At 40.4% G+C, this 27,859-nt stretch overlaps 1 protein-coding gene across 2 annotated transcripts in view; it reads right to left on the bottom strand.

The window, feature by feature from the left end:
* The window catches only part of TRPM7 (transient receptor potential cation channel subfamily M member 7), a 75,027-nt gene that overhangs the window by 39,950 nt on the left and 7,218 nt on the right, over positions 1-27,859 (bottom strand). For both annotated transcript variants that reach the window (XM_083475286.1, XM_083475285.1), the window contains exons 2-6: positions 6,828-6,907; positions 5,230-5,268; positions 4,101-4,299; positions 2,489-2,702; positions 1,296-1,420 (exon numbers count right to left, since the gene is read on the bottom strand). In XM_083475286.1, the coding sequence (XP_083331412.1) occupies positions 1,296-1,420; positions 2,489-2,702; positions 4,101-4,299; positions 5,230-5,268; positions 6,828-6,907 (657 nt within the window). The remainder of the gene's footprint in view (positions 1-1,295; positions 1,421-2,488; positions 2,703-4,100; positions 4,300-5,229; positions 5,269-6,827; positions 6,908-27,859) is intronic.

Here is a 27,859-nt window from a genome sequence, read left to right as displayed (position 1 = left end):
AGGTAAGAACACGGCAAGGAAAAAGCAACCAAAGATCATTGCCAAGATGGTTTTTACTCTAAAATATCTCATTGGAAGACTGAGGTTTTCAAAGTTTCCAGACAGGGTTGTTTTTAAGTAGACTAGATTGATTCTGGCATGCCTTTGTATGCAGGTCCCATTTTGCGAACACAATCTGCTCTCCAGAATTGGTTCATTAGGTGAGCATTCACATAGCAAACCACTGATTTCAATTGTTCCTAAAAGGAAAACCCCAGTGTTTTCCTGACCAAGAAGAAATGACAAAAAAATCCATGGCTCATAACCGCCCCATCACCCCTGAGAGAATTACTTTCCTTAATGATCTCAGCAAAAATAAAATACAGTAACAGCTTTAAAGAAAGTCATTTAGTCATCTTCTTGTTTTTTTTTGCTGGCTGTGTACAGTCATTCTGGCTCCTTTCCTCAGCCCAGCATTTTCACACACACACACACCAGCTCTCCCCTTCTCCTTTCTTTTCTTTTTTTCCTGCCTCACAGTGTGTAGGACCAGATCTTCCCCTTAACTTGTGTGCATATAAGCTGCTCATGAAGCAGCAGCACAGTAAGAACTACACTAGGGTAGGAAGGCACAGGCAGAAAAATTTAAGAAGCGAGGCAGAGAGCTGGTGTGGCTGACGGGGAGATCACAGTTCTCTGCACGCAAGGGAAGCTGCTTGTGAAGGAGCACCATGCAGGATCCGATCCTTCCACTTAACAGCTGTTAAGCATTGAGATCTGATGCTGCATGGCGCTGTTCCATCACAAGAAGCTTCTCTGCAGACAAGTTTAAGGGGAGGCTCTGAGAAGGGAAGGGAAGAGATGGTGTGGCTGGCAGGGAGATGCAGCTGGAACTGAACTGAGGAGACAGGGAATAGGGAACATGGCACCCAAACCGGCTGTCCCCAATCAGCAAAAAACAAACAAGAGGACTAAATGATTTTCTTTAAAGCTGTTATTTTAATTTCACTGGGATTCTTTCAGAACACACCCAACTGTTTGTATAAGTTTGTACAGTTGTATAGCTAGGTTTGGGCACAATTTCCTCATGTTTAGGTAGTTGAGTTTTCACATAACATGTGTTCACAAAGCGGGACCTGCGTGTACATGGTTCTGGGATGGCTAAGTGACATCCATTTCACAAAAAGAGTTTCCTATTCACATCACAACCTTACTTCATGAATTGAATAGTTCTGATGAAAGCCTTAATGTACTTATGAATTTTCTTCTTTTCATAAACAGTTGAGAGCACAACAATAATAAATGGGCAAACTTACATCTCTCCCAACGAGGTCATTTCTGTTTTCAATTACTCCCCAAGGAGCTATTCCAATAGTGCAAATCTTTCGAGATGATCGAGAGGCATGTTCCTTGAGGGCATCACCAACATGCTTTGCAACTCCTGTTCAGGATCAAAGAATATTGTAGTGTTACTAAACGTATGTTCTACCTGTAGCAAATATCCACTGAACCCAATGGCTCAGTTCACACCATGCTTTAGCAAAAAACAAAAAAGCAAAAACCACTTTCTCATATTAGAAGGCAAAGTAATGTTATAACACTAGCACTGAAATACATTTAAGACCGATGTTTACTGTATTATAGAAAGACTTGTAAAAATGTGTAAACACTAAGGTTAAGTTTTGAGCCTTCCTGATTACAAACAAATCCTGGTGACATGAACGGGCTCTCCAAAAGAAACTGAGCCTAAAATGTGTATCTATGATGTCACTGTGTGCAAGTGCTTCTATAACCCACACTATGCCAGTGTGGTGTAGTGGTTAAGAGCGGTAGTCTCGTAATCTGGGGAACCGGGTTCGCGTCTCCGCTCCTCCACATGCAGCTGCTGGGTGACCTTGGGCCAGTCACACTTCTTTGAAGTCTCTCAGCCCCACTCACCTCACAGTGTGTTTGTTGTGGGGGAGGAAGGGAAAGGAGAATGTTAGCCGCTTTGAGACTCCTTAAAGGGAGTGAAAGGCGGGATATCAAATCCAAACTCTTCTTAAAGTAAGCATTTTACACCCTCAACAATGCCCGAGTTCAAAAGCTTGCAGGATTGAAACAAGACATGTCTTATGAAACAGTTCCAATGTGTCGCATCATAGCTTGCTTATCCAAAATTCTATTATCAATCAGATCATCATGAAGGGCACCTTTTCAACTACTACACTTTTGAGCTGGAGCACAGGTTTGCAGGCCAATTATGGGTACCACCTTCAGTAGTTTTATTCTCTGTGAATCTGTAGCATAAGCAGCTCCACTTGGTAGAAAATATGAGGTAGTTTCTGGCAATGTGGATGTATGTCATTTCCAACATGACACCTAATGATTCCAAGCCTGCTGTCCACATGGCCGTGCAGACTGCAATCATATTGATGCCAATTTGACATCAAAATAGCCATACGGAGATGATATCTCAGTGTCTCAAGTGCATGTGAAGTGGAAAGTATATTTAGAGTCAAGACTTCACCTGTATTCACTCCTCCAGTTATAATCCAGGCTCCTGTTGTCACTGCAGCTTTAATAAGGCCTTTACCAAGCAACTGTTTGATGCGTGGATGAAGCTCAAATTTTTGCATCCCTCCATGAACAGAAACAACAAGCTTGGGCAGTTCCATCTGCCATTCTTTAAGCATAAGCTGTAGGATGGCTTCAGGTCTGGTGTCATATGACAGCCGCACATACTACCAAAAAAGAGTTGAGAAGGGTTAACCTTTTTTTAATAATGCAATCAGGAAATTATAACCATACTTATGCAAGGGTAAATAGGCATTTCACAGGTCATTCCAAATGCATGAAAATTTCTAATGGGAATTAGAGAACTGCCAGAGGATTCTGAATATGTCACAATAATGATATTTAAAAACCTAATCGCTACATGATTTATTTTATTTGTAAACACTGCAAAAGCATTGAACATTTTGTCAAAAGGGTGATTCCATAGTGAACACTGTAGCATAGACACTTTGTTAATATTTTGTGTCTTAGTCAATATTATTTAACTCCAATTAACATTAAGCTATTTGTGTGTTAATTGGTTTGAGACCCTACCTGCCCGCGGACTGTCTCGCCAGAGTGGTGCATGCTCTAGTTATCTCCCGCTTGGACTACTGCAATGCGCTCTACGTGGGGCTACCTTTGAAGGTGACTCGGAAACTACATCCAGAATGCGGCAGCTAGACTGGGGGCGGCCGCCGAGACCACATAACACCGGTCTTGAAAGACCTACATTGGCTCCCAGTACGTTTCTGAGCACAATTCAAAGTGTTGGTGCTGACCTTTAAAGCCCTAAACGGCCTCGGCCCAGTATACCTGAAGGAGCGTCTCCACCCCCATCGTTCTGCCCGGGCGCTGAGGTCCAGCGCCGAGGGCCTTCTGGCGGTTCCCTCATTGCGAGAAGCAAAGCTACAGGGAACCAGGCAGAGGGCCTTTTCGGTAGTGGCGCCCGCCCTGTGGAACGCCCTCCCATCAGATGTCAAAACGATAAACAACTACCTGACATTCAGAAGACATCTTAAGGCAGCCCTGTTCAGGGAAGTTTTTAATGTATGATATTTTAGTGTTTTTTTGGTTTCTGTGGAAGCCGCCCAGAGTGGCTGGGGAAGCCCAGCCAGATGGGCGGGGTACAAATAATAAATTATTATTATTATTCTCATAAAAAATAATCAAGCAGTATAGCACAGGTAGCTCAAATGTTCTCTTTTTATTGTGTTTTAAAAGATGTGACTGATATAACAACTTTGCAACCTCAATAAACTATCTGTAACTTGTTTTCTGTAACTTATTAATTTAAAAATTATGTTATATATTTTTGTGTTTGGATGAAAGGTGGTGTGAAAATTGTAATAATAATATTAATAATAACAATAACAGAACGTACTAATTACTTCAATTTTGGGTGGGGGACACAAACATAAATTTAAAATGTAAAGTGCAAAGAAGTCATTTGGAACCTTGACTTCACTCATCTCTTTACATGCTACTACCTTCATGTTTAGATATGTTTTCATATTCACTTGTAAATTCATTTCAATATTATTCCACTCTACCATTAAGCAATATATGGAACGTTTGATACTGACCTTAGCTCGATACGAATGAGAGCCTCCTTGAAAGTTTATGATACCATAAGCATCTGTGGAACTCTGCTCAGTATGTTTTTCTACAGACCACTCTTCTACCTCCTGATTAAGATTTTCACCCAGTTTCACATCTGAATATTTCATGGCAAGGCTGGCTGTAAAGCAAGCATGTTGGCGGACCAAGCGACCACAACAGCACCTGCAGATAATCATCGCAATTTGCGGAATTGGGGAAGCACACAAGAGGTAATTGCATAAGCTGTTGTCCATTCTCACAGTACTGGATATGCATCAATTTAGGATGAAAATACCTATTAATAGTTTTGTGCACTTAGCTGTTGTTTTTTAAGTAACTATCCAGGCTGATTTGCACGATTCTGGCAAAATTTCTGAACCAGTTGTCTTTAAATCCTTTAAATATTGCCAGAACATTGAAAAATAGAGGATCAACGCAATTTACTTTACAAGGAACTCATCACTTTTCACATATTTTCACACAATGAAACAGCAACAGAACGTATGGACAAATGTCTTATCTGAAAAACTGACAAAAAGTGTGCATGCCTTGAACAGAACATTTGATGTGGACAATTTTATCAAAATATGGTATTCAAAAGAAGACTCTGATTACTGGCACCCACTGACTTTGCACATAGGCTTGTGGCAAATCTTATACATTAATCTTCTGTTTCAGGGGGAGAGGGGCAGAACGGGGGAAACTTAATGTTTGGTCGTATTTTTGTGTGTGTTTCATAGTTGCTGGAAGGCTTTGACATTATCTGATAAGCAGTTCACATAAGAAAAGTCAGAGAAAAGGTATATAGGATGACTTATAATAGTAATGTAGAAAATAATAAAACACCCAAGAACTAGAATGCCATGACTAAGGGTCAACATACCTTTCACTACCAGCACTGGTGAAAGGTCTACCTATATCCAGTTTCCCTTGTCTACCCACATCCTTCCATGTTTTAATTAAATCTTCTTTACATTTTTACTTGTCTTTTGCTTCCAGTCATTTCTACATATATTACAGAACCATTAGCTTTCTGGTGTTTTACTTATGTCAATTAATTAAAACAGTATTTTCAAAAGAGATACATAATTGCTTCATCTTACATAATCATACCTGACAAGTTGCTGACAAATCTGACATCCTGGAAGGCATCTATGATTAAGAATACAATAAAGTAAGTTAGAATTTTTCCTGTATTTTTATTAAATCCAATTTATAACTAAATATGACCAAGATCATTCTTAATATATTTGTCATTACTTTCTGTAATTCACACCACAAATTATTTACTGTCCTGTCATGTATTTTGGGATATGCCTCTTAAGAAGAAAGCACTGTAACTGATTATGAGGGCAATTTTGTTTGCATGAAGGTGGTGTAGAGAATAATAGAAAAATGACTGCTCATAGTTGTACGCAAGATATATCATTGTAATGTTACACAGAACGGAATACAGATATGATGCACATATGATAAAGTGCAAGATTTTACTGTCTACAGAAATTCACTGTTGGGATAAATCCCTCAATACTTGGAGATCTTTTGACAGCTATGAAAAAATTAAAAATAATTTCTAAAATATGTTGAATACCTTTTTAGTTATGATTATTCATTATTTTTAAATTATAACGTGCCCTACTTCCCCAAAGGGAGCTCAGGGCAGCTCACAATAATGTAAGTGCATAAACCACAATAACTAACTGCAGAAAAGAGTTACAAACAACAGCATAAGATCTTCATAAAACTATTAGCCAAAAGCCTGCTTTTTGTTTTGTTTTTTTAAAAAGTATTTATGCATTTCCAAAATGCAGGTAAACAGAGGGAGAGTCTGATTTCCCTTGGAAGGGACTGCTGCCACTAAGAATGCCCAGAGATAATTATAAACCCTGGGAAAAGAATAACTAGATTCCAGTTGTTTGAACCTGCAATCTAGCGCTCAGTGTTAAAAATATCAATGGCACTTTCAGAAGATACATCAAATTGCACTGTGTTGAAATGCATTTTTGAAAAATTTATGTTTAACCCCAGGTCTGCTTAACACAGAGATCAGCCACAGCAGTAAAATATATGTAGGGCAGCAGACAACTGAGCATAATCATGCCAGATGGGATATGTGCTACAAATGAAGAAAACAAAATGGTTTGTTATTTGGGAAATGTCCCAAATTAACAAGGGTGGGTCGGAAGTATTGTTATTGTTGTTTTCTTATATTGTTATATTTGTATATCAATTAAAAAAAACAAAAAACAGCTTCCCGGTTTATGTTCTTGATATCAACAGATTTTTCATGTGTTTCTGTTTGATCAAAGCAAAACTTGTGCAGGGTCCTTTGGCTTCAAAGAATGCAAAATATATATTTCAACATATTTCACAATCAAAAACAAATGTTAGCTATCTCCTGTTCAATTATAACAAAACTTTAAAAGCTAAATTTTACTTTTACTCAGAATTTGTACTGAATTCAGAAGAAACTGAAGGTCAGCTCCTCCAGTCCTCTTTCCACTGCAGTCCCTTGCACCTCCCAAAAATCATCTGCAGATTCCTCTGCTCAAGTTTCCCCCAATTCCTCAAGAGAAGCTTGAGGCAGGTGCAGGGGGCTGCACTGGAGAGAAGTGAGCAGAACATTCATTTTCTGAGCACGATCCTTATGGTCACAGCACATAATTTATACTTGAAAGTTAAACCTTCCGCTTCCATCGTTTTTAGTTTACCTGTGAGGATCCTTTGAACTTGGTATAATGTAGACACATTCCCGTTTGTTGAAAGTATTTTCTATCCAAGATTTCTGGGACTGTAAAGCAAGGAATTTTCAGGATCATGCAAAAACAATGCCAGATATTATACAGTACTGCAGAGAGATATTTCTCATAGGATCTACCACCCATGTTTAACAATAAACAACGCCTCCCTGACTCCCCCCCCCCATGTATGTTTTCAAACATACACAGATTCTATCCATTATGCAGGCCTGTCTTTGCAATAAGAGAAATCAAGCCTCATCAAACCACCTTTTCATGTTTGTTATGGCAATACCTGTACAGCCAAAATGTTAATTAATTCATTGCTCTCTTATAGTGTTAAACTGCTATAAGGTTTTGAAGCCGGGTTTATTCATAAGAAGTGTGAGAGGAGAGCTCTGCTTGCTTTGATTACAGAACTCACCAACTTTACAACTACAGCTGTGAGATATAAGGGACTCCTCCATGAAAGATACGATAAAAGGACAATCTCATTGTAGAGGAGAGGCAAAGAACTGAGATGAGTTTATCAAAGATTCTCCCAGCCTAGTGATAAAGTAATTGAACCTCCAGGTGTGAGCGCTTTCATGAGGAAGCTGGCATAATTTCTTTATTTTGGAAGAAGTCTACTGAATTGTTTGGGACACTGCCTGCAAGCAAAGGATTTACAATATACATAAATGGCTAAGCTTTACTTCAGAAAGGAAAAGTGCAATTGCACAGCTTTCCAATAAATATTCAGTAAGTATTCTTGAAAATATTATTCATTTTGAATTTTCAGACTAAATCTTTTCAGTGATAATACATAATATGAATATTAGGACAACAAACATAAAAGGGCAGTACACATCCCACTGGTATACTGCGAAGAACCTAGTGCTAAAGTTGCTAAGGACAGCACTTCAAAATTATTCCACATTTATACATTTGTCTAAAGAAAGAACTTATTTGCTTTCAAATCCTCTATGAAATGCATGTTCCATTAATCTCTTTCAATATCCTATGCGAGTGAGTACAGGATTACAGCATTAACTCTAGACAACACCCCCATAAAATGTATAAACAAATAGTTTTGATTAAGCTGATTATAAGTTGGAATAAACAAAAGGACAACAAACATACACTATTTAGCTGCTATAACCATACGAAAAAATAGTTTTTGGAATATCTATCAAAGAATAAGGTCCATAAATATCTATTTTAGAGTTGCCACCAATCCTTGAACAGAGAAACATGTGGATGCCAACCCACATATAAAATATCCTGAGCTTACTCTAAGTTTTGATCTGCAATTTAAAATAAATAATAATAATAACAATAATCTGCATCATTGAATTTCTCAGCTTTACATCAGGGTAGATAAAAGCTGCCCTGAAAGTCTTGCGCTGATGACTGTATAATGAACAGCTGTACAACCAAATGAATTCCAAGAGTTCGTCCAATATTATAATAAGCAAGCTCTAGAACAGTTCTCATTATTCTGCTTCTATAAGCTCTTGCACATGCAAAAGAAAATCTGTGGATTTAGTTTCATGCCCCTCCATACTCCAACACAAGATGTAAAACAAGTCTTCCATGAGATGTTTTTGGAGCCAAGTAATGCTACAACTGGTTTCAAGCCAGTAACACTGCAGTTTTATTCAAGAACCTTATTCTTCATATCTATGCTTTTCTTTTTTATCTATGCTTTGAATAGGTTCCTTTCTCTTCTACCAAACTTTCTAAGCAAGATATTGTTAATTAGGTAATACAAGACAAGTAATAAGTATATACCATAGTGTTAATGGTAAGAAAGACTTTTCAAACTATCTTTATAGATACATGCCTGCTGACTTCAAGCATTTGAAGGTGGCAAACAAAAGTATAAGCATTAAATGGACTTCAGTGCCTTCAATTCATTTAAAGTAAGAGGTAATGTAATACAATAGTAGAGAACATTTGGTAGATCAGCAAGTGAAGATATGTTTGTATTAGACCTTAAAACAATTACAGTAGTTAATTTATTTAAAATAGTAGATTTAAATACTAAGCACAATTTCTGATATTTCAAACTAAGCTAACAAAGGTCTATAAAACTGTATCCCTTATTATTATTGTTTTGTTCTATGTAAAGGCACCTTATTTGTTTAAACTGTATTAAGCTTAAATGTTAAAATTTTAAAAACCAGTTAGCTATTTTTTAAAAAGTACCTGCTCAAGATACAAGGTCCATCTTATTTTTTCTTTGCAGAAATTCATGGTGAACTACTACTAGCAGTCTCCTTTGAGAAGCAATCTTATACCGCTCAGTTCACTTTAATTTAAGGTTTTGCAGATGACAGGTTATATGCTGCTAAAGTGCCGGATGAGATCAGCCCTTAAAATAATTCAACATAGCATTACAGGTACCATCCTATTATCACATTTGAATAAAGTGAATGTTTTCAGGTGTTTTCCCTCTAAGCAAGTATTCTATCCTCCTCCAAAACTTTTAGAAATTTAAAAGCCTTCTGTAAGAGAAAATGGGATTCTTCAGAATCCATCAAAATTAATATGCACATTCTGCCATATATAACCAAAGTATTATGTTCTGGTGTTTGAATATTTAATATACAGTGGTACCTCAGGTTACATATGCTTCAGGTTACAGACTCTGCTAACCCAGAAATAGTGCTTCAGGTTAAGAACTTTGCTTCAGGATGAGAACAGAAATCGTGCTCCGGCAGCGTGGCAGCAGCAGGAGGCCCCATTAGCTAAAGTGGTGCTTCAGGTTAATAACAGTTTCAGGTTAAGTACGGACCTCCAGAACGAATTAAGTACTTAACCCGAGGTACAACTGTACAACCATTCCAAAATATTCACTATTCATGAATCATGGTAGACACTTAATGAGTCTGTAAAGTGGCTGCCAAGAACAGCAACTGAAGATTTGTCATGGCTGGCTAGCCAGCTAGAGCCCACCCATGCAGTAGGACAATAATTGAATCGTGCAATCTGAGTAGATGTTTGATCCAGAAGCATTTAGGTGAAGCTATTCCCATAAGTCTACTGCCCTTTCCAATTTCTGTAACAAAGTCCACCTAATTTGAGTGGCACATATTAAGCACTGTTGTGTGATGGCACACTGCTTTTGTGTGTTAGAAGAGCAGCAATGACTACTGCTATAGACATGTAGTGAAACAGTGGGCAATTCAGTAACAGAAGCAAAAGTAACTGCAAGAGGTTTCTAGTAGCCAGATTATGCTTAAGAGAAAGAACCAAAAGGGCATCACTGGGAAAAAGTAGTTTCTCTCTCCTCCTGGAGTCAGTGAAATCCTATTATGTTTATGCAGAAATAAATCCCACTGAGTAAGTAAATCTTTGATGTACTTATTTGGTAAGTGCCATTGAAGGCTGTGGCCAGCATTACTGATCCCCATACTACCCTTCATCAAGCGCAAAAGAGAACTTATTACTCCCCTGAACCCATGAACAGAATCTGTGATTGCAGGAAAACAAGGGCCCAAAGTATTGCAAAAGAAACTAAACACTATCTGGACTTCCTTTTCTCACCACAGATTCAAAGCAGGGGTGAGGCACTAATTTCCATCCACACAGAGCCCCACCCAAACCTCTACACATGACAAGACAGGATCAGGCCTCAAGCTCACACTGCCTTCCCAATTCTTCTCCTCCCAATGGGGAGGAGACTGAGTTCACTGACGGAATGTCATGTTTATGTGAATTTAGGTTCCATTGACCCTGCAATCCAGAATCTACAAAGCACTGCAGTACAACATCTGTATTCACCAGTTGCTCTGAATGCAACAGCTCCTTCCAATTTCTCCCCACACACCCCTGGTTTCTTGTGCCAATTAACAGGATTGTGACCTCAGAGGTCGTTGTTCAGAAACCCAGAGGGAAAAGGGTTTAGGGGTGCATTGCGGGATTAAAATTGGGCTTGTATAAAAACACAGACTGAGCAGACACTTTGCAGCTGAGTCTCAATCATATACTGTATTTCAGACACACAACAGTAAATTACTCCAGTTCCACACCAACTTGCACCTTAAAAAGTATGATGTGAATGTACAGATCCCAAACATGCTAGAAAATATTCCCAGTATATTAAAGCTATTTACTCATTTATTGGGGGGAATGCACATGCATAAATATGATATGGACATAAAAAAATTGTTTTAACTTTGTTTCCTATGTGTACTATAGGCAAAAAACATATATCCCAAACCCAACCAGTACGTACATCTAAAACAGAAATTTAAAATACAAAGCACTGCAACGCAAGTGTGACACAATCTTTTGTTAATTTTCTTAATTTAAAGCTTACTATGGCATGACAATATGTAACAGCTCTGCCTGCAGTGTTTTAAAACAAACTACAAAAGTTATCGTGATATACAGATCTCTACAACAGACTGTTACTAAGCATTTACTATAAATCCACAAATTTCCACTATTTATAATAAATTGCTCACTTGAAAGGAATACTTTTATTAACCAAGCACATGGTGATCATGGGACTAAGCTGTGACCCATGCCTAGTTGACTGTAACACCTCACAGTACAAGAGCAATAGCAATAGCCGGAAGGCCAAAATTCCAAGCATTGCTCTCCTTATCTTCCTATCATCACTTCCAGCCAATGAATCTCATTTTAGAAATTGTGCACCTGGGGTAGACATTATAGCACACCAAGTTCACACATACAAATTAGTCTGCCAGCTGCCTGCCTGCCTGCCTGCCTGCCTGCCTGCCTTTCTTTCTTTCTTTCTTTCTTTCTTTCTTTCTTTCTTTCTTTCTTTCCTGTCCATACATAAATTTACAACACTGATTGCAAGTTACTTTTGTTCTCAACTAGATCTGAATAATATATAAAAAGGCACACCTAAAACACCTATGAGGATGCCTCAAGAATGCATTATGTTTATCAGGCATATTTCTCCCGGTGTGTTGTGCTCCTGATTCAAAGTGCACCTTTCTCCAGAAAGCTATTCTTCTGAAAACAGAATCTATGTATCATATATCAGTGTAAAAACTACTGTAGCAACTGACTCGGTTATGTCAGGGCACATGAACTGCTTTTAACCAGAGTTCTGAAACAAGCTTTGTGGTTAATAGGGAACTCCAGTCCACATTAAGCCTAGCTAACCATAAAGCTAAGGTTTGGCTTAGAATTATATGTGAACTAAGCTTATGCATTATTGGCTTGGGTCCCAATGGTCATGAGAAGAGTTCTGCTCACAGAATAGAGTTTTTCTACCTCATTGGGCATCCTCGCCAGAAAGCAACATAGAGAGGTTTGGGGCTGGGACCATATAGAACAGCATAACATGTGCCGGTGGCTGCTACAGCAAGGATTAGGAATTGGCAAACTTTTGAGATACCAGTCTTGGTGCAAGTGGATATTTCCTTCATTTATGCATCTCCATTTCTGAATTCAAATCACTACCTCTAAACTCCTATTCTGCAATGGCAAAAGGAATGAATGAATGAATGCTGCTCAAATTCAGCTGCAAAAGAACTCTCTAATATAAAATCTACTTCACTTTTTGAGATACCCCTTAATACAGGAGATCTTATCTGAGAGGTTATCTTATGAAAGGTTGCATGTACAAGCTTCCCATGAATAACTTACGTTTTTAGGAGTATGTTTCCTAAGAAAATCCCAGTTTTATTTAAAAACTAAAACGGACACCTTTAGAAGGAGTATTGAAGATTGGTCCTGTTTTTAAAACAGCTTTACTTCATTTTGTAATACAAAAAATGATGGAAGGATAAAGGTACGTTATATTTTTTCCTAGAATTGTTTAAACATTTAGACTCCAACAAACCCCAACAGACGTCTCACTCTCTTGCTCATTGCAATTTTAAAGTTACCTATTTCTATAATTGCTAAGTCTTAAACAGGACAAAGAAGGACTAGCTAGCCAGCTCATGCAGCATGCTATATTTAAAGCTCTTCTCCAAACAGTAAGATCTGAGACGTTCCGAAGCACAATAAGAGGCAAGGGGAATGAGTTTTAAACTTTTTTCACAAAATTGACAATAATAAGTCAGCTTATTTTTATAACTATACCCCCCCCCAAAAAAATTTTCATTGGCCTGTCCCATTATTTCCTGTGGTTAGCTGAAACAGCAGGTCTGGCAAGTTTACCCCAGAACCATTACCCATAAACAGCTAGCTAAAAGTACACAATGAGTTAATAATCCAAAACTGATACAGTATCAATTAAGTATTCCATCCTGACAGTAAGCTTTTTATTTATTGAGTGATTCTTCTCACCCCTCACATCTATGTCTGGCCAGATGGGAAATGGGTGCACTTTTCCCTCACTGTTCAAACAAGGGAAGTCCTATTTTCATTAGTATGTATGTCAGGCATGGGCAAACTCGGCCCTCCAGATGTTTTGAGACTACAATTCCCATCACCCCTGACCACTGGTCCTGTTAGCTAGGGATGATGGGAGTTGTAGTCCCAAAACATCTGGAGGGCCGAGGTTGCCTTTGCCTGATGTATGTTCTCCCTTACCCTACCATAAAGAACCAACAATGGGGGAAGAGGGAAAGAATCCTCTTAACCACAACTCCTCTGTGCAGGACTTTATGTTCTTTTCATTTTATGAATGGAAAATGGAGGACTATACTGTACTTGTTTTCACTGAAGAAAAATCAGAGTTAATAACTATGCTTCTTTAGTTACTTGAATTGCTGTCAGACACATGAGAATAAATACTAACTGAATTACTAGGCACAATGTCTCCACTGTTAACATGCACTTCCTTTTTTCTACCAGCTGTACAAAATAATTTATATATTAGGCTTTATAATGCATCCTTTCATTTATAAACAAACTGCTGATTAGTATATAGTATACTATATTATTATAGTATTCTTAATTCCTAGAGTGTCCCATATCTTTATTAACACTGCTTTGCATCTGATGCCTTACCACATTTTTCTGATTTTTTTTATTTTTTTTTATTTCCATGAAATAAAACATGAACTAGCTCCACACCAAGTACTAACAGAAATGGTGAAAAGTTATCATGGTTTTCTGTGTAGAACTCCTTTTATTTGGCTGTAACATTTGACAGAATAAAGATAATTCAACACCGTTTGTTGCATTATTCTGCATTACGTTGTCTTTCTAATGATAAGTAATTATATTGTTTTTTATGGTCTTATTCTTAAAAAGGCTGATGTTATGAGCCAGCAAACCTCAGAAATACAACTTTTCCTAAAGATTTACACAATCTTTTTGGCCGCTAGCGAATCAGCACCCCTTCATTCAATCAGTCTGGTAAATAAAATATGTCAGGGGCCTTGCTTACTTTCTACCACAGACCTTATGTATTATGAAGAGCAGTGAAGGGCAAAAGAGCCTTGCCTCCCACACCCTCAATCAACTCCAGCTGAACCACGGTCTCTCCCAGACCATGACTTTAAGAACAGAAGTAGCTGAGAAGAGAAAGAGTTCACAGATTTATTTATTTAACAATTTTATAAGTTGTGTGTCTTTGTGTCTCAATTTGAACCTTTTACATGTTTTTGTATGCACTGTGCAATTTTATGCATTGTGACCTGATGTTATTTTTATTGATAATAGTTTAGTAATTATTTGTTTGTTTGTTAAGAGTCCATTTCTGTTTAATTGAATTATATTTTGGGCTAATCTTATTGTGTACTATTATATTCTAATGGATATATTATATTTGATATAAGTTGTTTATTTTAAAGTTATGTTTTTATTACAACTATTTTGTATTAGATCCCATGGTTCTAAGGTGTGTGATCTTGGCTATATCTTTTGTTCTTTCTTCAACTTGTAAAGCACCTTGTGTATTGTAATATAGAAAGGCGGTGTACAAATTAAAAATGGAAAAAAAGGAAACGTCTACACATTTAAACAATAGTATCTGAGATATAGCAATTAAAAACTCTAACTTCCCAAAACCCAAGAGCCAAAAATCAACTTTGCAAACTGCTGGACACCTGAAAACTCTTACCATTCAAGAACTATTTTGATTAACATTACAGCAAAAACTTTTGAGACATTTTGGTTGGCCTAACAAAAGTAATGGGTGCGATCCAGTTGTGGCAGACCTCTAGTACAATAGCCATTCCTCTGATGGGAACCACATTTTTAACACAGAGAAGCAGTCAAATCCATTGGGCAGCTTTGGGTAGCAGAACATACCTTTTTTGTGCTGTTCAGATTGTACTAACTGCCTGTGCAGCAAAAATATCCTGCACAACAATGACAACATTAAACTGAATCTCAACCATTGTCCTACTATAAATTTTGGAACTTTTCTTATGGGCCAGCATGGCTAGCTTTACTTCTTTAGCATAAAAAGGTCATCGGCATTAATCCTGTTTATTTAATTCTAGACTTGACCAGCTGTAATTTACTCTCAAGTAAAATAATCCTCATTAGTGTCAGTTTTAGAAATACTACTACTCCTGCTTACTCTTGCTCACTGCTATGGCAACTGTAAAAATTCCTATGCCAAGTAGTGAATTCCCATCTCAAAGAATACAAATCCTCTTTCAAAGGCCTAAAGGGGTTTTAAAATCTTCCTGATTCACTGAATGAGCCATGACCAGCTTTAAAAACCTGAGTCATACCTTTGCTTCCTACTCACCTCTGAATCATTTTGTCTGACACAGGAATTAAAATGAATATGCATTTTTAAAGAGTTTATTGAACTCTTGTTTATCTGAAACAAATAAGCTTCACACAAAGCTATATGTTCATTTGCTACAGACACAAGGCAGCAGAAGTAACTCTGTTTGGACAAATACCTTTTTAACTATCATTCTATATCACCTGTACCAAGACAGACTTATCATCCAGCTAAATGGACAGCAAAAGAAACTTCAAATATTTTGCACATTTCCCAGATTACCATACCATACCATACCATACCATACCATACTATACCATACCATACCACACCACATATCTTGGCAGGTGTCAAATTTGAAAGCAAGGGTCACTACATTTCTTTCTCATCTCCAGACAGCTTCAACTGTTGTCTGCTAAGCTCTTACATACAACAAACAGGAGAGTGGCTAAGGTGAAATCTAGACACATATAAAAAAAGTTGTGAAAATGCTTTTTTAAAAAACGTTTTGGAATCTATATTGAATTTGCCATAGTTCACCATCACCATCTAGTATCACATTTGTCAAATGCACTTTTCAACACAACATTAGTCCTACTCAGAGAAGATCCACTGAAATTGATGAACGTGGCTAACTTCGGTTTATTCCAATAAGCTTACTCTCTATAGTACTTGGGACGCGGGTGGCGCTGTGGGTAAAACCTCAGTGCCTAGGACTTGCTGATCGTAAGGTCAGTGGTTCGAATCCCTGCGGCGGGGTGAGCTCCCGTCATTCGGTCCCAGCCCCTGCCCACCTAGCAGTTTGAAAGCACCCCTAAGTGCAAGTAGATAAATAGGTACCGCTTTATAGTGGGAAGGTAAACAGCGTTTCCGTGTGCGGCACTGGTGCTGGCTCGCCAGTTGCAGCTTCGGCTGGCCACGTGACCCGGAAGTGTCTTCGGACGGCGCCGGCTCCCAGCCTCTTGAGCGAGATGAGCGCGCAACCCTAGAGTCGGTCACGACTGGCCCGTACGGGCAGGGGTACCTTTACCTTTACTATAGTACTTAGCTGGATGCAACCCATTGCTAGTGGGGAGCCCAAAAGGCTTGAGCCCCAAGAGCCCGGATCTCCTGCCCTTTATTAAGAAACATCTTAATTTTCCCAGCAGCACCATCCGCTCCGTAAGTGAAGTGGGGGGGGCCCTCTCAGCCCATACCTGTTAAGCCATGGGGGGGGTGAGGAAGTTGAGTGACTGTAGAGATGGCGAGGGCAGCACAGTGATGATGGTGAAGCTTACTGTGGGACCATGAAACTTAGTGAGCGATCATGGGTCAGGTAGTTTCACCCCTTGGGTTTTAACAAAGTTGACAAAATGAGCAAGAGGGTGGGGGGGGGGACATGAACACTACCCTGAACTCATTTGAGTAATGGGCCAGATAAAAGAGCATCCAGCTGCCCTATATGGGAAATTTACCGTACTGTACATGTGTGATATAAAGATCATTTTCCTAATGTTTGTCACCACCATATGGAATTCAAAAAGTGAGGTGTGGATTTTTTAATTTTTACATTACTCATCTGTGTTATGTTCCCATCTCCGAAATGGTAGGATTTTTCTGGGAAGCTTTTTGCATGCTTGATTGCTCAGTTATATAATATGCATGTGTAACTTGTCTAACTTGCTTGAATTATCTATCAACTGTGCACACAGGGCATTTTCCTGCTTTCCAGTTTTGTTGTTGTATCTGTAGTTGCTGCATATCAAGCATGGATAAGAGAGGACTTTAAGTACACACAACAGACAGCTTGGGCGAGAAAGGACTGTGTCAGAAAGAGTTAGAGTTACTTTTAATATGTACTTAAGCATCTGTTCTTGCAAACAGATGGGGGGCTACAATCCACATACAGCACACCGGGTCCAGAAAATCCTGCCAGTACCATACCTCAAAACTCTCAGAAAAACTGTTTTCTCCCTCTGAAAGTTTGCCCAAATTTGAATCCAGGCCCACAAATTAGCATATTCAAATAGACGCAAATTTGGGTGATGGGCCTGTGCCCTGAGGTTTTTTATTCCTGGCAATGCCTCGTTTAGAAAATATCATGGATAGGGAACTGACAGCCTGATATGGCCCATGGGGGTCTCCCATTCAAGCCTAAAGTCTCTCCTCCTTGTCCCGTGCCCCTGAGCTGTAGTTAGCTCTGGAAAAGCTTCCTATGGGCTTTTCCAAGCCTGATTGCAATGAGTGAGTGGTTACAGTGAGAGACTGTGTGTGCCTACATTAGAGACAGAATGAAATAGTTGGTGCAAATGAATGAATGTGTATGTATAGATATATGCACATGTATGTTTTTAAGTTCAGTTTTTGTGGGACATGTCAAGGAAGAGGAGAACTGGGGAGAGCGGTTGGTGGGGGAAAACACAGTGGTTCAGAGTAGGGGGAGGTGTGAGGTGGGGCAGGCCAAGTAAGGGGCACATGGCACAAGCAGTTGGTGACTGTGCTGTGTGCCGACCCCTCCTCCAACCTGGGGAATTGAGGTTGGCCTATCAGCCAGCTCTCCTGTCTGTGGATGCTGCTGCTGAATACCCAGTTGGCTCAGAGTAAGACCTCGCTCATCCATGACTTGATTGTGGATGAGGAGGCAGATCTGACCTGTATTACTAAGACCTGACAATGACTTTCTCAAATTGAGTGTAATTTACATATATATATATTCATACAGTGGTACCTCAGGTTACATACGCTTCAGGTTACAGACTCCGCTAACCCAGAAATAGTGCTTCAGGTTAAGAACTTTGCTTCAGGATGAGAACAGAAATCATGTTCCAGCAGTGCGGCGGCAGCAGGAGGCCCCATTGGCTAAAGTGGTGCTTCAGGTTAAGAACAGTTTCAGGTTAAGTACGGACCTCCGGAACGAATTAAGTACTTAACCTGAGGTACCACTGTATATCAATAGATAGCTAGAGATATAGATATCCTGTTCGGCTGCCACAACCAATACAAAATGTCTATGATATTTTTATTCTGGCATTGTTTTTATTGTTAGTTTCACAGTGCCAGGATAAAAATAGGCAATGAAGATGATAAAATACCATGAAACCCTACCCTTAGGCCAGTGTTTCCCAACCGGTGTTCCGCGGCACACGAGTGTGCCGTGAGACATCGGCTGGTGTGCCGCGAGATGCCTGGAGGGAGGCGGGCGAGTCGGGCGGCGAGAGGCGGGGCGGCGGCGGCGAGGAGCCGCTCGGCGCGCAAAGCGAGGGAGGCTGGAGCCAAGAGCAGCGGCGAGCAGGAGGCGCTTGGTGGGAGATTCAGCCGAGCCCGAGCTGCGTGCGCTCCCGAACCTCTGGGCGGAGAAGAGCGTGCGTGTGTCCGGCTTAGCGACGGATCCTCTCACCCGGCGCAGCAGAAGACAACCCTCGGGGCGGAGCTCCTGCCACAGGCCTCCCGCCTTCTTCCCCACGCGGGGCAGAATAAGTGGAAACCGGCGGACGCAGCGGGTTTCTCAGCCGCTGCCCGGGTTGCCCCTCTCTCCTACAGAGCCGCATCCATCCCAGCCCCTCCTGTCATCTCAACCTGCCCGTCTAATTTACATACCATCATATCCTCCTTTCTTATTGATTCACTTAGATTTAGTCTTACATTTCTCGCTTTGTCTCCGTAGACTGCGCGGAGGGAGAGCCAGAGAGAGGCATCGCTCCTGCGCGGCGGGAGAGGGAGCAGCCGGAGCGATGCCCCAAACGAGCTGAATTCCGAGCGAGGGACTGAGGGGGGAGGGAAAAAACTTTCACTTTCGTGCGTCCCTCCCGGCGTGACGCTGCGCGCTGACGTCACGGGGCGGGGCTTTAATGGTGGTGTGCCGCGAGATTTTTTTTCAGTAAACAGGTGTGCCGTTGCCCAAAAAAGTTTGGGAAACACTGCCTTAGGCTACAAGGTAGGTTGAAAAGTATGTGATATTTTTCCTAGTACAGTGGTGCCTCGCAAGACGAAAAGAATCCGTTCTGTGATTCTCTTCGTCTAGCGGTTTTTTTCGTCTTGCGAAGCAAGCCCATTGAAGGATTAGCGCTATTAGCGGCTTTTAGAGGCTTTTAGCGGCTTATCTGCTGATCGGATCAGCTAATAAGCGGCTTAGCGCTATTAGCGGCTTTTAGCGGCTTATCTGCTGATCGGATCAGCTGATAAGCGGCTTAGCGGCTTAGAAAAAGGGGAGAGGGGAAAAAACCCGCAGGAACTCGCAAGACATTTTCGTCTTGCGAAGCAAGCCCATAGGAGATTCGTTTTGCAAAGCACCTCCAAAACGGAAAACTCTTTCGTCTAGCGAGTTTTCCGTTTTGCGAGGCATTCGTCTTGCGGGGCACCACTGTAAATTACCAGCCAGACTAAAATAGCTTGGCTAACTGCATTGGCTCTTTTGAAAGTCCTCCAAAGTGTTTTTAAAAGCTGCTTTCACATTAGCACACATTTGTAATTATTGTCTCTCTATGGTCACACCCACCCACCCACATATAGATCATGTTATATAGTATTGTATGATATACAGTGTGCATATTATACAATTTTCAGCCTTATTCTTTGCGTATTTACTCAGAAGAAAACTGCATGCAATTCAACAGGACTTACTCCCCGATAAACATGCTTAGGATTGCAGTCTAGTAGTACATTATGAAGCATGTTTACTTTGAAGTCAATTACTACAAAACTGCCCATTTCCCAATATAAACATGTTAGATAAGAAAAGTACTTTCTTGGTTGGAATAGTACAAAATGTGAACTAAACATGAATTCAGCCACCTACTGGACAATCATCATGTGTCAGTTTCTTGAAGTAGAAAAGCACAGCTGACTTTCCAAGAGGATATGTGAAGACTTTATGGACTGCTATTTAGATTCCACACACACACCCCAAACTTGGGAAGATGTCATTACAAAAAAGTGGGGTAAACACAGGTGATTAAAGCTAAAAGGGGTGAAGTTACTAGGCAAGAATAAACTTCTGAACAGCAATATGATAAGATTAGCATAGGACAATAGAGACAACAGACCTTTAACTTTAGGCACTGGTGGGTATATTGGGAATGTTGAGGGTCTGTCATGGGTGCCACCCGGACTTCCCACACCACTGTGTAAACCAGGATACTGGACCATCAGCCTGATCTAGCAGGGCTCTTCAAAAACCCCAATGATTTCAATTGAGATGTCATTAGATTGCACTTGAGGAAATGCAAATTGTGAGCTCACTAGAAAGATTCACTAGGAAAAGAAAGTTGGGAAATTACAGAACTGATGTGGAATGAAAAATAAATCCCAGCAGATGCTTTTTAGAAATGAGAGGGAAGAGTGCTGCAAACAATGAAGCAAGAGCAAAGGCTACAATACTCAAATAGGAAATTTTCCATGCTAGGACAGGAGTTTAGTAATAGTCACTTAAAGGAAATACACGAGATTACACCAAAGACTGGTTTCACAAGTGAACACAAAGTCATGACCAATTTAAAGGGACCATATAATATTAACGTTTGCTTGGGGGTGGGGTGGGCAGGAACATTCCATTGTGAAATGGCAGGACATACAGAATAATTAAATGCAGAAGAACATGGCCTATTCAGTATAGGCCCAAGTAGAGATACTAAAGTTGTGACAGAAACAGAGCCACCCACACTCAAACTCTGGGCTACAGGTTACTTACAAAAGTGTAAGATTAGATAAATCAAATATAAGCCAAACCCTATTCTGCAGTATTTCTCAACTACTAGCCCCTAATGTTAAAGCCAAGAGGGGATGCACAAACCTTCCTGACACATTATAGCGCCATGTACAGTGATACCTCATGTTACATATGCTTCAGGTTACAGACGCTTCAGGTTACAGACTCCGCTAACCCAGAAATAGTACCTCGGGTTAAGAACTTTGCTTCAGGGTGAGAACAGAAATCGTGGTCTGGCAGTGTGGCGGCAGCAGGAGGCCCCATTACCTAAAGTGGTGCTTCAGGTTAAGAACAGTTCCAGGTTATGAACGGACCTCTGGAATGAATTATTTAACCCGAGGTACTACTGTAATGGTGCAGGGCTTTGTTCCAGGCTAAAATTAGATTATTAACTAAATTATTTTATTAACAACAGAAATATAGCACAGGATTAGATGCCAAAGGCAAACACCAAAAACAAAAGCAAAGTAAACTAAATAGTTCACAAAAGCACTTTTTAAAGCCAAAGTACAGAGCTTGGATAAAGGCAAAAGTCAACTGGCTTGCAGAATTGCTATCGGGCACTTGGCCTGTTGGCAGACCAACTCTGTCTTACAAAGATGTCTGCAAACGCAGCAGTAAAACCAGACACCTTCATCTGACCCACCTGCAATTAAATATCTCTCCCTTATCAGTCTCTACAGCCACAGCAGGTGCTGTAACTGTCCAACAGTTTGACTTTACCCCTAAAGGTGAACTCTTCCATTGTCTCCTGTGACAGACAGATGCCAGCAGCAACAATTACCATATTTTTCTGTGTATAAGACACCCCTTAATTTTTTTTTACCCAAAATTAAGAAATTAAGTTGTTTAGCTCACCTGCCTGCTTGCTACTGCCAATCACTTGCCACAGCCACTGCTGATCACACACCTCGACACAGCTTCCAATTGTCTGCCCGCTTGCCACCACCAACAGCCCACCCACCCACTTGCCACAGCCTGCCTCATCACAGCCACCAATTGCCAGCAGGCCTTGCCACAGCCACCAATCACCCACCCAATCACTGCTGCCAATTAATCGGACGTCCCCGTCCCCCCTCTGCATTCACTATCCGTGTATAAGTCGACACCCAATTTTTACCTAATTTTTTCAGCAAAAAGCATGAACTCAATTAAAAAAGTCCAGAAGCTCCCTATGACAGGATAATGCTAGTGTGATGGATGGACTGTTTGTTTTGTACAATATATCCACATATAGAAGAGGTAAAACAGTAATCAACATTAAAATGATATCCTATTCATTCATAAATCAAGTAATTTACCATGAAGTTAAATATTATTAGAGTTACCTACAACAGGTATGTAGATCATCATGAAAAAAGGAAAGCATGAACAAAGCAAGATAGATCGGCGCATCCGGCATAACTGATACCGGCATGTCTTCATGACGGAGCTCACCCACATCCGCTAGAATTTGCATACATTCTAGGCACAACACATTATTCCTTAAAAGAGAGCAATTTGTGTGACTCAAAGAAAAGAAACACATACTTATTTTAGTCAAAATTTAATGCTTGAAGAAATAAGTTAGAAACTGCTATTATGGGGCACTTTTAAGTGAAAAGCTAATGACACAAAGCACTGACAGACACTAATAGAGTAGGCAACAGTCCAGTAGTATTTCTGTTATAAATTGCTCAACTGCATGGAAGATGGAATGCAGCCAAAAATATGTATGATTTTTTGTATTATTTATGAAAAGTATTTATGAATTATGATAAAATGAAACCTTATATTAAACTCTGGGTTAAAAATTACTCTGGGTTAAACTTCTGTTGGGTATGAAAGTTGTTGCAGGAAGTACCTAGGTCAAATTCTTTGGGTATAACCATACCTAGTTAAGGTGTGGTGCTGAGTGAATTACAGAAACCTTCCGAGTAAGTTCTGAGAAACAGTGGAGTGAACTTGATAACCCAGCTTGAAAAGAAAGGAAGAAATAATTACGGTAGTTCATCTCCTTTTAAGGGCAAGTTCTAAGACTTCTGACAATCTTGGAAACGATTTTTTATATATATAAATTTCTGAAGAATTTGGTCATTTGTGCAATTATAAATAGGTAACACAGTTGAAGCAGTTTATGTGGGAAGCAAATAGTGTGAATTTTCACTAGTGCAGACACATCCTGGCACAGGGGGAAATTAGGGAGGGTGGAAGGGGGGTTGGCTTCCTAAAGCATGCTTATAGAATAGAAGACTCCCTAGAAAAGACCCTGATGTTGGGAAAGATGGAGGGCACAAGGAGAAGGGGACGACAGAGGACGAGATGGTTGGACAGTGTTCTTGAAGCTACCAACATGAGTCTGACCAAACTGCGAGAGGCAGTGGAAGACAGGAGTGCCTGGCGTGCTCTGGTCCATGGGGTCACAAAGAGTCGGACACAACTAAACGACTAAACAACAACAACAAGCCTATGAAAAAATAAACTAGAAATGCCGCACTTCTTGCCCCCAACACTGTGATATACAAGTATGGGGGAGGGAGAAGTATGGAACGAGGGAGAAGACAGTGCACAGTAGCTCAGCAATTGTAAAGGAAGGAGGAGAGCAACAAATATTAGTTTCTACTCACATCATTCAAAACATTTTGCTGGGGCCAATTCTTTTTCCTGGTATACAGCTATCCATGAGCACGTAGTGTTCTTTGTTTTGTAATGCAGAGCATTTCAACATTTCAACATTCAGTACCCCACCCAATGCACAACACACTAGTAAGTGATACAATTCAGGAACCGTTTGCCATTTCTACATTTGAATCTGTTTGGTTATTCTAAAGTAGATTGTTACGCTCTGCAGTTAAGCTCTTAGTGAATTTACTAAGGTGACATAGCTCAATTTTTATAGCTTGATTCCCTACACCCCACAAAGAGGGCTAAGTAAAAGGACTTTAGGAAACCTGCAGAGACTTGTTTTCAGAATAAGAAAGCAGTTTCAAATCCAAACAATGACTGACAAAACTGTTCAAATGCAATACTAAAGTTTAATTGTTCTAGACTAGAAACAGGCAACAGGTTTCTTACACTGTGCTGCCCACAACTTTACTTCTAACCCAGGGGTCTGCAACCTTTAAGACAAAAAGAGCCACTTGGACCCGTTTCCGAAGGAAAAAAAACCTGGGAGCCGCAAAACCATTGCGACATTTAAAACAAATATATCTCTGGAGCCGCGATCTGACAGCGGGTGGGAAGGTGCCGTCGGGACGGTGCGTGACTAACGCACGCACCGCCCCCATGCGACGTCACAGCCAGTACAGCGCACGCCACAGTGGGGAGTCTCGGGGCGCACAATGTGCCTCCTCCCCTTGCTAGTATCCGCCCCGGAGCCGCGGCAAAGGTGTAAAAGAGCCACATGCGGCTCTGGAGCCGCAGGTTGCAGACCCCTGTTCTAACCTAACATCTACTCCTTAGCCCAAGCCTCTTTTGAGAAGAAGTTGTTAAGTGATGACTGTTACTTAATCTGCAATGAGTCAATTTTACTGCCTGCTTTCATTATTAAATGTCTTCATCAGGCCAAATAATAGTTCCATTAAGCCAAAGCAAAATGCATATGCTATAGCCAAAGTAGTGAGAAATGACTCCCCCCCCCCAAAAAAAAAACACCAAGCAGATATAGTTTGGTAGATCAAATACAGACAGCAAGTATGATCTACTGGACAGAATAACAGATGCAGACCAGGTGGTAGGTTCTAATCTCTGTTGAATCAAAACCACCGAAGGGTGACTGTGAACATAGCACCATCTCACTGCCCCTATCTGAGGGACAAAGGAAATAATACTGCCCTACCCACAGAACTGTTGTTTGGAAGGAAAAGTTTGCAAAACACTCAGCACTTCACACTAGCCAATCAATACTACCCACTCTCAGTTTCACATAAACAAAATATTTAAACTTCCTTATTTCTTGCCACTGCATGCAACTGCTCTTGAAAAAGAATTCTGATTAACATTCAACATCGCCCTCATGTAAAGAAGGTATCTACATTGGTCCATGGAGGGGAGGGGAGAGGATCAAAGGGAGTGAAAAATACCAGTTTTATTAGGATCAAACAAAGTTCGCAGTGTTATATTGGAGAATTTGAGTTGGAAGGGGCTCTAAAGACCATCTGGTGGTCAATAAAGGATCTACAATGCAGTATACAATTACAGCATCCCTAAGAGACAGTGTTCAAAATTCCTCAGGCATCAGGAGCATTTTGCAACTGGCATGGGTCCAATTTCAACCATGTGGAAAACTCTTGATGCCAGATTGGCAAGCGATATCTCCATCTGGATGGCTCCTCCAGCTTTCTTAAGCAGGTAAGCAGGAGAGCTCATTTACTGCATTGATGCCCCACCTTTTTCTCCAAAGAGTACATGGTTCTCCCCCCTCTTCAAGTAATTCCTACAACAACCATGTGAGGTAAGTTAAGAGGCTGTGACTGGCCCAAAGTCACCCAGTGAGCAGTGATAGAAACTGGGATAGAAAAGCTAGGAGCCAAATGGCTTCTGGGACCTGGGTTGTGGGCACCAAAACAGAATGTCTAGTTGCCTCTGGGGAGGGTCAGCAACACTTTTTATATATTATTTTGAGAAGCATGAATTAGTAGGCAATTCACATAAGTGACACATTTTTAGCAGAAACTGTTAATACATGTTTAATTTGGTGTTTACAATAAAAATATATTACTGTATTACAAACCACTTTTGAATTTTTTTTCTGTAAAATATAAAGTGGTATAGAAATTAAAACCAACAACAACAACAACAAATCATCACTGGGGGGGGGGTGGCGCCTAGATATTCTGTTATGGCAACTGTAACCTAGGTTTAAGGTGCCATTTGGCTATTAGCTCATATAGTATATCTGAGTTCCTAACACTGATGAAAGGTGGCCATTCAACCTCTGCTACTGCCCTCCGAAAAAGGAGAACCCACCACCTCCCAAGCCAGAAATATCCACTGCCAAATAGCTCTTCTTATCATTTGGAAGCTTCCATGTTTAACTGAAATCTTCCTTGTAATTTCAACCTAATAGTTCTAGTCCTGACCTATAGAAGAGTTCTTCAACCTTAGGTCCCTATTTGTTGTTCGACTACAACTCCCATTATCCACAACCAACTTAGACAAATATAAGGGATGAGAGTTGGTCCAACAATATATGGGACCCAATAATTAAGAAGGCTGCTTGAGCAACACAGACCAAGCCAGCTTCAACTCTGAATGGCAACCCTTCAGACAACCCTCTCTCCTCCAGGCTAAGCATATCCAACTCTTTCAACAGTTGCTCATAGGACTTGGTTTCCAGACCCTTCAGTATCCAGGTCATCCTCCTCTTGACACATTCTGATTTGCCAGTGTCATTCTTAAAAGATGGCTCCCAGAAGCAGACATAGACTTCAGATGCAGCTTGACCAGCACATAAAATGGTAAAAGTTGAAAATATTACTTCTTGTGATCTGGACACAATGCTTCTAATAATGTAACCTAAACCACAGAGCCTAGGGCTTGCCAATCAGAAGGTCGGTGGTTCGAATCCCCGCAATGGGATGAGCTCCTGTTGCTCAGTCCCAGCTCCTGCCAACCTAGCAGTTCGAAAGCACGTCAAAGTGCAAGTAGATAAATAGGTACCGTTCTGGCGGCAAGGTAAACAGTGTTTCCGTGTGCTGCTCTGCTTCGCCAGAAGCAGCTTAGTCATACTGGCCACATGTCCCGGAAGCTGTCTGCAGACAAACACCGACTCCCTCGGCCAGTAAAGCAAGATGAGCGCCACAACCCCAAAGTCATTCACGACTGGACTTAACTTACCCTTTACCTTTAAGACTGTATTAGCTCTTTTTGCAGTCATATAACTCTACTGGCTAATGGTTAGTTTGTGATCAGCTAAGAGACCTAGATCCTATTCACATGTACTGTTATGAAGCAGGCCTCTCTCATCCTGTACTTTTCCCTTTAATTAACTTATTGATTTGTTTGGTACCAAAATGCAATATTTAACATTTATTCCTGTTAAATTTCATCATGTTGGTTTTTGGCCCAGTGTTTCAGTATGTCAAAATGGTTTTTCATCTAGATTCTGTTTTCAATAGTGTTAGCCATCGCTCCCAAAGTCATGTCATCTGAAAATTTGATAAGAAACATTTGAACTGCATAAAACTCTTCTTCAGGTCGTATCTATTGTCATGGGAAAAAGAAAGCACACCCTCTTTGAATTCTATAGTTTTACATATGAGGGCATAATAGTAATTTGTTCCCTAGCAGGTCTTAAAAGGTAAAGGTAAAGAGACCCCTAACCAATTAGGTCCACTCGTGACCGACTCTGGGGTTGTGGCACTCATCTCACATTATTGGCCGAGGGAGCCAGCGTACAGTTTCTGGGTCATGTGGCCAGCATGACTAAGCTGCTTCTGGCAAACCAGAGCAGTGCACGGAAACACCTATACGACCTCAGATGAATAACAATGCATGACTTATTACACCGTGTCATGATTTATTTAACAAAAATAAAACCAAAATGGGGAAGCCATGGGTGAAAAACTAAGTACACCCCCTTACTGCTTCCATAAGAATTAAGTGACTAAGTAGCAGACAGGTAAAGCTAATCAAATGCCCTTGCTTAATTGATCATCAGCAAGTGTGCCCACCTCTACAAAAGCTGAAATTTTAGCAGTTTGCTGGTCTGGAGCTTTCAGGTATGTTTTAACACAA

This window comes from Podarcis liolepis (assembly GCF_965112155.1).
Source record: "Podarcis liolepis genome assembly, chromosome: 14".
In the NCBI taxonomy this organism is placed as follows: domain Eukaryota; kingdom Metazoa; phylum Chordata; class Lepidosauria; order Squamata; family Lacertidae; genus Podarcis; species Podarcis liolepis.
Note: the sequence above shows the minus strand (reverse complement) of the source record. Positions and strands in the feature narration are given on the sequence as shown.